The following is a 12,489-nucleotide window of genomic DNA, read 5'->3' on the forward strand; positions in this document are numbered from 1 at the left end:
TTTTTCCCCCCCCCAAACTATTTAGGGACTCACTTTTTTTGTGTTTGTATTCTGTGGCTTCATGGTGAGATTTTTACTGAGAGATGCAGCGTGAACATGATGAGGCTCAGATGAACTGGAAGGTCTTGCTGGACGCACAGACCTGAAATACAGAAGCATATTCATTGAGCACAACATTCTGCTTTATAACATTGTTTTAAACACTAGCCTCTCTTCAGAATGAGAATTTGCAAGGACTTTCTGACTTTTTATAGTAAACAAGGAAAGTGAAAATTGTCTAGAGCTCCTGCAAGAAAAAAAATAAATATTGATTTTTGTGGAAACCAGTAGTCTGTTAAATTAGCTTCTGCAATCTGTGGAAATGCAGCTTTGTAACACCCAGGAGACTATTCTAATGAATCTAGCATTTAAGCAGTAATGACCTCACATATGAAAGTTTCAGCTCACTCCACTGAGTTTGGATAAAAGGCCAAGCAATGTAATGAAACTGTTTCAAGCAAATGAAAATGAAGGTAAGGCTTCCTTTGATTCTTCAGGTATTAAAACCATAAAAGAGTCAAATCAAAACCTACATTATTTATCAACAATCAATAAAGTTAAACTAAGCCAGAGAAAACACCACTGTTAATATTGGAGAATATTTGTGTTTTGCCTGACTCTTTCTAACATATTTACCCTGCTATGTGATGAACGTTGAGGTGAGAGCTGCTGTGTTGCATCTCTGGACTCCTAATATCTATTAGAATACAATTAAGGAAAATAATCATACCTTAATTTCTCTATTGTTGTCTTTTTGCTTGTAAACAACCATCTCATGAATGTCTTCCTTTTCAGATACATGATTGATCCAGCAAAGATAAGGCACAGGATGGTTATCAACACTCCTACAGTTAAACTCTTATTATCTGCAATGAAATGCATTCAGTTAACTTCTACCCAGAGGCATCTTTACTGAAATATGTTGTGTGGATGGAGTGGAACATTGCTGCCTGGTCCTGGATTTCTCAAATGCAAGGCAGGTGAAGTGGATATTAGGGAATTAATTAAATGACTTATAGTGAATTAAAGACTAATAAACCCATTGCTTCCAGCCTGACACTTGAATTTTGGTCTGGTTTAAAGTTTTTCCCTTAGCACTGGGGAAAATTTGGTTCAAATATAACATTGTAGGTCTTTTCCAACTGAACCATTCTAGTCAGATATCTGGGTCCAAACATGAGCATCTCTGTGTACTCTCTCTGCTCCTATGTTCAGGTCCTGCTTAGGTTGTCACCTGCAAAAGGGGCCATAGGGTGTATGGGCTGTTGGCCTCATCCAGGCACCCACAGGGTGATGGCTGTACAATGCCGACTGGCACGTTCTCCATGGGCTACAGCTGCCAGGGTGGGAGTGAGACAGAGGCTGAGAAGGAGAGACAAGGAACAGAAACACCTGGGTTGTGGTTTGGTAAAGTGCAAACTTAAAATGATTCAGTCTCTCAAAAATAAGCAATAATCCTATCTCTTTTATAACTAGATTTTAAGGGTTTCACTCTGCTTTACCACTGGGCAAACACACTCAAATGTGGACTACTGTGGTCCAGCCAAGATAGCTGTTAAGTTGAACCTGGAGGCAAGTGAGGAGCTGAAGGAAAGCCTTCATCAATGGTGGTGTGTGCTCTCAGAGGGATGCTATGCCTAGTGAGGGGCTGCAGCCTTCTGCACTTGTTCCAGTTTTCGGAGTGCTTTAAACTGCTCTAAGTACCTTGCTGGGACCTAAGTGGGGCACAGTGGTGAGATGAACCCTCACTAGATGACTTGCAGCTCAAAGAAAGCCTTATTTTTAGGAAGAGGTAAGCAGCAGCCCTGATGGTTATAGCTATGGGATGTGATCACTGCCTAGAGGAAGGGATGTTGTGATTCTTCAGGACTGCTGACCTAAAAAATGCACGTCCCACAGTAGGAGAAACATCTTTAATCTTTGCTCTGGTAACCTATCATCACTGTGTCGCTCTTATCCTGATTGATTTTGAGCCAGCTGGCTCTCATCTGCTGGCCTGAGGTCACTTGGATACTGGTGAACACAGTCGGCAGCAGTGACTGAACAAACTGCACGAGAAGCTCGATGGGGCACGAAGTGCTGTGCTTTGTACTTTGTAGCACTGCAGAATACTAAACCCCTCACCTTTCTAAATGATTAATAAAAGTAATAAGCTAAGATTATGCAATTTAAATATTTAACCTTTTTTTTTGCAAGAAAAATAAAGAGTTAAACACATAAGTTTACACTAAGGCAGTTGGATGAAATCAGTTACTAAGTACTAATGAGCCCATGTGCCTTGTTTGACTAAGATGAAAGTGTTTTATTGAGTTAATCCTTCTGTAATTTGATTTAGAGACATGCAAACTACTCAGATCATAATCCAAGCCACCCCATCAAGTGCTCATATTTAAATCCAAGTGTCAGCAATAGAAAATTAGGTCCTCTAGCAAATTCCCTGTTTGTTTATTCCCAGTAGTATTATTGAATGTAGCACTCTCTTTAGAGAGAAGTGGTGAAACTCCCATAATATATTAAGCTATTAAAACACTTTGCAGTTACATTGAAGTTACACAAAATGCAAGAATTCTCAGAGATGTCTTGTAGTTGTCTCTTCCAGTTAGTGTTGTCTATGCAGTATGTTATGATGATATATTTTGTAGCTCCCTAGATACTTAGCTTTCAGGTAAGTTGAGAAAGGGCTACAATGCTTCAGAGCAAATCTTAGAAGAAAAGCATTTAACACATAAGCCATCACACCTCTTCAGTGCCTGAGCACAGTTTCTTTGCCACCTTACTGACTGGTAGGTATTTAAAACCAAGATCTTTCAAGTCTGAAATCATAATGTGAAGCTTTGTCACGGGAATGAGCATGATGTCATAAATTCAGTATTATAATTCACTGCAGGGTCTGGCATGTAGAGAATACAATCCAGTTTGATTTTGAATAGCATTATTCAGATGAAAACCGTGTAGATAATTTTCCAACAAGTTCTAGTTTATATATGTATCTATCTATCTATCAGTAGACTGCTCATCCTGTCACGTACTCAGACACAAATCAGAAACATCACTGTGGAAGTCACTGGAGCTACAGTCCTCTGGAGGAAAATTGGCATGAGATGATTATCAAATCCCATAAAATTCACAATGTGTAGAAATAATTCTTTCTGAGGTTGGCCAAAGGTGAAGTAAGATACCATAGCCAATGTTCTGCAGCCTGAACAAGGGGAAATGGAAATACAAATGACAGATAATGCACGTCTTCTGTCATATCTATCATTACGTTTTTTACAATGAGAGTGGTAAAATGCTGGAACAAACTGCTCAGGGAAGTGGTTAAGGCCCCTTCCCTGGAGGCATTCAAGATCAGAATTGATATGGCCCTGGGCAACCTAATCTAGTTGGAGATGCCTCTGCTCGCTGTCGGAGGGGTGAACAGGATGACCTTTGAGGGTCCCTTCCAACCAAATCCAAGCAGTGAACCTGAGAATATACAAGGGCAACTTAATGGTACATGTGTGGAAGCTCTCTGTAAAAGATAGTTTTAATCTGATGCCAGTAAAGAGCTGCTGGTTTTCATGATAAAAAAGATCCTGGGTAGAAGAACAATATCAAATAGATTTCTGATTTTTGATTGTGGAGTATTTTTGCATTTATCATCACTGCAATATCCACTTTGCTTTACCCATATAGGAGCAGTTTGTGTGTAGAATAAGTTATCTCTATCCTGATGCACTCAGTGGGAAACACTGGAGCATCTCAAAGTGAATCCAAGAGTGCTGCAATGTTCATCTACCATGGCAACAGGACTAGCTCAAGTGTGGGAGTTAGCTCATCATGCTCAGCTTAAATCAATGTAATTTCCTACTTAGTGCAGCGAGCTACTAAACTTGCCCATGTGCCTTGAAAAAGAAAAAGGAAGGCAAAACCAAGAACCCACCGGGACCACCATGCCTTTAATTGTGCAAGAACATCGACGCGCTCGGCCTGCCTTGATTTTGCTTCACCAGATTTCCAGGTTGATGCCAAAGTGTTTGGATTAAGCCACTTGATTTATTGACTTATTTCCAGTCTTGCAAGCTCATGGCTTACAAGCCAATACTTTGTATGCCCACTCCTCCTCATGGAAACAAGAGGCAAAGCATGAATTACTACTGACCTGCTTGCCTAATGGGTCCGCTGTCCACGCTGCCACCAAACCCTGGCTTGTCACAGTACGGCGGTGCCCAGTCAGCCTCACAGTGACAGTTCTTTTTATTGTTGCAGACCTGCAAAAGAAGACAAATGGCTTAACATGGAAAGGATGACCCTGTACCACTGAGAGCAGTGCTGGCTGATAAGGCTTCCTAATCAGATAGTGACACATCTGAAAGAAATTAAGCTTAAAGAAGAAAAGAGATCTGCTGGTATCTGCCTATTGCCACATCTAAGATCACAGAATCACAGCATCGACACCACAGCGTAACAGGGATTCTAAAAAAGCATTATTTATTTGGCAGGTAATCGTTTGAGTTGCACCGGCTGACAGCTTCAATAATCTAAGTGTAATGGCACAAATCCTCAGTCTTACTCTCTCTTTGCCTGCAGCAGCAACAATGTCTGCTTTCTAACTTCTGTTCCTTCTGCCTTTACATGAACAAGAGTCTCTCTGTGCTGTTAGGGTTGTAAAGCTTTGTCAGACCACTTGAACACTCCTATCCATCAAGGGCTGGCATTAGGCTGCATACTGATTTTGCCATGTCTCAGATCTCCCATCTCTAAGATGAAACAGTTGCTGAAAGGACACCTGAAAGCAGAATCAGGGCCAAGGAAACCCTGTACCATTTGTAAAGATAGTCCTCAGTGTTCTGGTGGTTTCAGTCTGAGTTAAGGAACAACCAGCAAGATCTGATTTACCCAATGCTCCCTGCAGAACAAGAGAGCTCTAAAGGACTGGAGTCCATCACTAACATCATCCTGTCCTAGTGCATAGGGAAGACTGAGCTAATAAACTCACAGCTTTTTCCTCAGGAGGTGCCAAGCATCAATAAAAGATGATTAGGGCTGCTTTTTATTTTCTTTTGCTACCACCCAAACAGTGGATATGTGGCAAAAACAGAGGCTGAAGCTCTGCGCCCTGTTGACAGAATACATGAACTGAACAGGCCAAAACTGTTGTGGGCACAGGACAGAGATGGCACTGTCATGTGTGACTTGTAGGTCATACAATGGCAAGGGCTGAAAGGGACTTCTGGAGATCATCTGCTACAACCTCAAGTTGATTTTGAGATAAGATATTTTGGCTTAGGGCTAGTTGTCAATATGGGCCTGAATTCTGTGCTAACACAGAATGATCTACCGTCAATGATCTCACACCAATGATCTAACCACCACCATGAAAAAACCACGCAACAGAGTAATAAATGAGTAAATGGGTTTCTCAGTAAGACATGAACACAAAGAGTTTGCAAACAGGCATTTTTCTGGCAAGGAGAGCTTCAGAAAAACTCTGCTGGCTGTGTCTGCAGAGTATTAAAGGTCCATTCATACAGCTTAGACTGGCTATGGTCATATAACATGGTAAAAAAATACTGCTTTACAAAGACAGCGAGATCATAAGAAATAGAATCAAGTGATGATTTTTAAAAGTAGTGTTCTACAGGAATTCCCAGCTATAACTTTATATGATTATTTATTTATGTATTTATTACACTTGAAAGTAACCAGAGGTTCATCACACAGAAATAAAGATTAGGTGGGTTGGATGATAGGTTGGACGTGATGATCTTGAAGGTCTCTTCCAACCTGGTCTGGTCTATTCTATTCTATTCCAGTCTAAGGTACTATCTAGCACTATCAGCACTGCTCAGTGTTTCAAAGGCATGATGATAAAATAAATCAAATTAAAATCCCTTCTCAGGGATTGGTCTTTTCCAATATGGTCCCTTCCAACCCTGAGTGATACTATGACACTATGATACTAAATAAATTTGCAGTGTCTTTGATAAATTAAAAAACAATTCTAGATCCTGAATCAATTACATAAAAGGGGTTTGGTTTTTTTGGTGCAGTGCTTATTGACTGTAAAAGAAATGTTCCCATAATGCTTACTCCACGTCCATGGCACTTTGTTGCACATTTATGAACTCCAAAAACACTTGTATTCTGGCACCGGCGATTAAGGCAAATCTGCAAAAGAAGAGAAAAGGGGTTTAAACAGGGACACAACTGCTGGTGCTCACAAGGAATCATGCCCCTCTTTTTGTGGCTACTCATCCATCAGTGTTTCCTCTAATAGTTAAAGATTTCCCAACACACGTGCAGCACTGGCAGTGTTATGTACACAGAAAGATGAGGACACCAGAATTAGGTGTCGTCATCTTCTGTCTTTGTAAGTCTTTCAGGTCCAAACCTGCTCTTGTTGGGCCAATATTGAATTTCAGACCTATTTCTTACTTGGTTGATATGCTGAGTTTGTGTAATCAAACACAGATTCACTGAACTCTTAGTTTGTTTTTAATTTGCATTTTTTTCAGGACTAGGAATGCACTGAGCAAGGGGGCTGGTCTCTTCTCCCAGGCAACCAGCACCAGAGCAAGAGGACACAGTCTCAAGCTGTGCCAGGGGAGGTTAGGGCTAGATGTTAGGAAGAAGTTCCTCATAGAAAGGGTGATTGGCCATTAGAATGGGCTGCCTGGGGAGGTGGTGGAGTCACCATCACTGGAGGTGTTTAGGAAGAGACTGAATGAGGTGCTTGGTTCCATGGTTTAGTTGATTAGATAGTGTTGGATGATAGGTTGGACTCGATGATCTCAAAGGTCTCTTCCAACCTGGTTAATTCTATTCTATTCTATATACCTGATATTCCTGCATTCATGTCTTCACAGCAACAAGTGGATGACTTCTCAACAGAAGGTTCAGGCCCCTTTGTGGTGTAAATAAGCATAGTTCTGCTTACATCAATACTTTTCCAGTACAGAACTTGGACCCAGGATATTCTGAATATTTACCTGAGATCATTGATATATTTGGCTCATTCCTGTTCTTCAGCAAAACTGAGACCTTTCTAAGAGTTTTCCCAAGTGAAACAACTTTTTTGTGTGTGTCAAACCCAGCCATGTTTAAAGCACAATTATAGGAAATGGAGACAAACAAGTAGAATATGCAAAATTCAGGTTTTGTTATTTTCCAGTCATTCCTGGTAATCTTTGCCAATATAGCTGAAAATTGAGGTAAAACAAGATTAGCCCAGGGGAGCTTTAGACTGGATAGCAGGAAAAAAATCTTTACTGAAAAAGTGGTCAGGCATTGTAACAGCCTAGACAAGTAGGTGGTGGAGTCACTATCCATGGAGATGTTCAAGAAACCTGTGGACATAGCTTAATGGCCATGATGGTGTTAGGTTGACAGTTGGACTTCATGATCTTAGAGATCTTTGCTAACCAAAACTATTCCATGATTCTAAGAACACCATCAAATAATTATATGACTGAAGAAGATGTCAATAATGAGAAGTTATCTTACTGAAAACTGGGGGAAAAAATGGAAGGAATTAGGACTGGGATAAGTGTTACCATGCTATGCTGACCAAAAAGGGGGGGGAAAAAAAAAGGGGGGGGGGTGGGGGGGGGGTGGAGAGAGGGGCAGGGGAAAAAGGAAGAAAAAATAATCACTGCACAGTTTTGCTCATGTTTAACTGCAGCTCAGTAGTACTAAAAGTCAGTCACAATAATTAGCATAAAGCAGAGAACAGTGTTGAAGGAGACGACAGGGATGCTTAATCAGGGCACTTAAGCCCTGGGGAGAAGGAAAAATGGGAAGGAAATTAGAGTGAATTGGCATCAACATGCATGCATGTAGAGAATATGGTCTGATTACAGCAGTATTCACAATTCAGATATTCAGAGTGCAGAAGCACACAGAATTTTGATCATGTGAAAATGGCTGCATTTCAAATTGTGTGCCTTCAGCTTAGAAAACTCAAGAATATTTAAATTCATATTCTTAATCCATAATACAAATGCACTAATGTCCTCAAAGTAAAACATACAATTTCCTAAGTATTAGCCTGTGTATTCTATACTGTGTATGTGTATGATTAGATAGATTAGAAAGATTAAATGCTCATTAGTAAAACATAATGGGGTGCTTTGCCAGCACTGAATTTTCTTTGAAAAGACATTTTATAACAGATTGCCTTAGAAATGTTGTCAGGGTTGTTTTCCTGTAACAAAACTGTGGTTTCACTAGGGATGTATTTTAAACCTGCTCCCAATGCAGTGTGATAATCCAACATAATTCAAAAGCACTCAGAAATTCAGAGCCTTACTTGAATTTGCCACAAATTATCAAAGCTTTTTATGTTGGGGTTTTTTTCCCCCTTTTTTATAAGATATTTTTTTCTTTTTGCAAGTAATCCACTGAGGGTACAGAAACCTTCTTCACTTCAGTAACTCTTGGATTTTTTTTCCATTCCCCCCTGTGCCTAAACTCATGGATGTCTCCTTTCTCTGTTCTTTTTCTCACAGAAGAAAACCAAAGAATGAGACAGCCACATGAAATCTGGACTACATTCACACTGGGTAGTTCATCAAGTATGCAAAATATGATTGCAAAAATCAGTTTTGGTGGCTGAACATCCATGGCTTTATATTTTTCTAGCAGTGCAAACAGAGAAAGCTTTTCATGCAAGAGAGAGAAAAGAAGGGGGGGTGGGGAGGAGAGGAGAGCAGATATATTAAGTTTTGAAACCCAAAGTGAAGTTAATGACAACTTGCAATGTCATAGATGCTGGCAAAGTGAATTGAACGCCTCAGAAATTAGCTAACAAGCCTGCAATGTATTTTGCTGCACTTATGTTGCAGAAAACTCTGTATGTGGAGAGATTCTTGGGATTGTCTTTAAAAAAATAAGTTGTAAATGTGAACAGCTTGGATTGCATCTGAAATCCAGAGCAGTATCCAAAAGAAGGGAGCAAACTGCTGACTCTGTGAGCATGAAAAACAATTCTTTTGTGAAGAAAAAAAGCAAATCCCCAAGCAAAAGCCATTTGGTTTAGTACAGAATATTTGGCTGCATGAGGGTGGTGATGTTCTCCTTGTATGGGAGTATTTCAGAGCCTTACTTTTCCATCTTCACACTTGGTTCCTGACAGGACAAGGCCAGGATCGGGCATATCATCTCCCAAATACACATGGGTACCACGACACAGAATCTTGCCACCTTCCTGAAGTGGGATATTAGTTTCTATGGAAACAGCATTGGTACCAATTACAGGTCGATTTGCTCCTCCTTGACACTGGATTTTTCCACATTTAGCATCTCTAAGGGATATAAACAAACACAACGATTAGTTAAATAATTGGAAATGTTATAAGCCCTCTCCCACCTCCCTTGCATCTGTCTCTGTGTTTGCAGGGAGAGACCCTACCTGGGTTCACACTTAGCAAAGGAGCTCTTGGAGTCTTTGCCACAGTTGCCATAAGGATCCCCTGCAGAATTGACTCTCTCAAAGCAGATCCCAGGAGCAGGCTTTGCACCTGAAACAAAACCTAATCAGAACTTCCATCTCAGACAAGGTGTTTTTAATAATGTTCTTTGAGCTCCACTGATGCTTTAGGGGAAGGCAGGATGTGATCTGCATACCGATGGAGTACAACAACCTAGTCATGCTGGATCAGCATGTTAATTGAAGAGCCTGGATGTGTGGGGTTTCCACTGCTCTCTTGGCTCTGCTGAGCAATAGACAATGCAGAACTCATTCTCTTTCGGAGTTTCTCTAGATGATATCCCTCATGTGAATCCTCCTAGGACATAAAAACTTGTAGCAAGTGCCAAATCTAGTTTGGTCATGAAAGACAAAGGCCAGCTGGTCAGGTAAGTCCCTTCATTTTACAGCAGTCCATGTGATTGTAGTGAGACCCCAAAAGCTGAAGCCAAAGAAAATACGTTTCAAGAGGAGCATTTTAAAGTGCAACTCAGAACAAGAAACCAGAAAAAAAGCAGTTGCAAACTGGAATGCTGTCTGGAAACCTGTGACCACATTGGCATGGCAAATAGAATATGCTGCTGTTATGTTGGGATAATGTACTGGGGAGAGGAGGGGAATCTATCCCTACCTTAATCCTCAGTAAATTTACTCCTGAGAGGAAAGTCTAACTTGAGAGAAAGGTTGTTTCTACTATGCTGGTAGAGTTAGGAATCTGGGAAGACAGGCAGCATCTGGTTCTTATCTACTGTAGCCTTTTATGGTGGAGACATATCCTAATGGCAAAGGAACTTCCCTGGTGGGAGTAGTACTGGAAACATTTCTGCAGACAGATTGCTCATCTCTACATTCTAGAAGATAAAAGGTACTATTAGAACATCTCTTCTAATGTCTTATGCACACAATCTCCTGTCCCTTTTCCCCTAGATTATGACCAATGTCTAAGTGGTGGAGGATTTACTTCTCTGGTTTTACTGTTGCAACAATTAATTAATCCATGTATTAGAATTTAATCCCTTTGTCCTATTGTGAAGTGTGGCTTTTGTTTCCAGCCAGCAATTGCTGCTCCATACAAGATTAAGAGGCCCTTTGCTAGGACCCTTTACTATCCCATAGTTTCTTCATATGAAGATAACTAATAGCACAGTCACACCATTGCCACCATTTCAACCACTCCAATACACAGGCTTGCTTTGGGAAGACGAGGTGGGAAGGAGATACACCAGCTAGAACTCTTCATAGATACCTGCTAGATACATTTTTATACTTTTGATAGACCAGCCAAACTGAACCAAAAAAGCCCTGGCTGCAAATGATGCAAACAGGCTGACAGTACAGCATTCCTGCACTGCTCCCTGATCTTGAACAGAGACAGAATATCTGCGTTAATGCTACATTTTTTCCCCAATGTTTCGAGCCACTTCCAAGTGTGTTTGCCTCTAACTGCTGCTCAAATGTATCATTTATCCTGAAGATTTCATTTAAAAGCCTTCAGAGAGGTAGGTGAAAAAAAAAAAAGAAAGGTCAAATTCCTGGGGAAGAAAATACAAATATGGTTGTAAAACTTGCTGTTAGTGTGGGTCTTTTCACTAATAACTCAGAGATTAAAGCCTCAATTAATTATCTGCGTTTCACAGTCAGAAGCTTGACTAATACTATATACTGCTGAACAGCCATCTAATGCTATTAAGGACAAAATATTCAAACTTGGAGAGGCTTAAGCTAGCACTCTCTTTCCTTTCTGACATTCTTTTACGTACTGAAACTGGGAAACTCAGAAAGAAAAACACAGAAGGAACAGAATATGAGCTGTTGGTTCCCTGGAGAGCAGGACAAAAGCTAGAAATTCTTTGGAAGATTATGATCAAGCTTGCTGAGTTCAGAATATTTCTGAAATCTGGCACTATTAAAAGGGACTCACACAGGAATCATTTGCTTCTTTTCATTAAACCACAAGCAATAATCAAAGAATCAACAAAAGCATCCAGACAAGGCACTGTGCAAGAAGCAAAAGCAAAATTTCCATTTTCAGCACAGATTCCTCCTTGTCTTTCCAGGGCAGTCACATTAACTATTCTGCTTCATACAAACACTAACATATCCTACAACGGCTTTAAAAGGAAAGGGAGTGGGGAGGGGAAGGAAAGAAACATGCCATGAGGAGAAGGCCAAGTGAAAAACTGCTTTTTCTCCCATATCGGCACAGATCAACTTGCTCAGACCTACCTCACAAAAGGTATCTGTCGACCATGACCACATGCAATTGTTATGGGTCTCAAGACTTTTTTGGCTGGGAGCCTTGTGCTCCAATCAGTTCAGCCAATGGCATATCATTGCCATGACTGAAGCCTTCCTTGGAGATGTGGCAGCAGCAGCAGCCCAGAGCAGCCATGCTTTCCCAGCAGTGATGTGTGGCTCCAAAAGTTGCCAAAAGCAAAGTTAACACTCACGTCTTGTGCTCTGACCTAATGAAGACTGGTTAAAAAGAATGGTATTCAAAAGAGTCCACAGAAATCCTAGGGCTTAGGGTATTTATCTTCCTCTTTCACCTGGCAAACTTTTTTTTTCTGTTTGGTTGGATTTTTGAATGTAGAAGTCAAGTGTGTTACACATGATGGACAGGAGGAACACCACATGTGCAGCACTCTGCAGCGCTCAGACAATGAACTTTAACTCCAAGCAGTAATACTTGACAAGGAAAAAGATCTCATGGAGTACAAAAAACCCCCAAAAGCTCCCCTGCCAGACTCAGAGCAGTCTGTGTATGAAAACACCTGGTACCCAATGATCATCTGCAGCTTGGAAATCAAAATCTAGCTTCATTTTCTGTCTTTGGTATCAAACCAAAGCACGTTGTTGCTCGGGATTCAGCTGGATGTTCCCTCTCCTAATTGATCTCTTACAGTATTTGGACTTTTTAATAGATGAAAACATATCAGGGTGTAAGAAGCTGAACAGATGGAGGTACCAAGATAAAAGGAGGTTTTCAGAGGAGGCTTAAG

The 12,489-nt window shown here is 40.7% G+C and overlaps 1 protein-coding gene across 1 annotated transcript in view; it reads right to left on the minus strand.

Moving 5' to 3' along the window:
• Positions 1–12,489, minus strand: part of ADAM12 (ADAM metallopeptidase domain 12) — a 213,169-nt gene that overhangs the window by 10,273 nt on the left and 190,407 nt on the right. The window contains exons 15-20 of the mRNA XM_009907111.2: positions 9,431–9,539; positions 9,125–9,323; positions 6,112–6,189; positions 4,181–4,289; positions 770–905; positions 34–142 (exon numbers count right to left, since the gene is read on the minus strand). Coding sequence (XP_009905413.2) covers positions 34–142; positions 770–905; positions 4,181–4,289; positions 6,112–6,189; positions 9,125–9,323; positions 9,431–9,539 — 740 coding nt within the window. The remainder of the gene's footprint in view (positions 1–33; positions 143–769; positions 906–4,180; positions 4,290–6,111; positions 6,190–9,124; positions 9,324–9,430; positions 9,540–12,489) is intronic.

The sequence above is a fragment of the Dryobates pubescens genome, chromosome 30 (genome assembly GCF_014839835.1).
Source record: "Dryobates pubescens isolate bDryPub1 chromosome 30, bDryPub1.pri, whole genome shotgun sequence".
Taxonomy (NCBI): Eukaryota; Metazoa; Chordata; class Aves; order Piciformes; family Picidae; genus Dryobates; species Dryobates pubescens.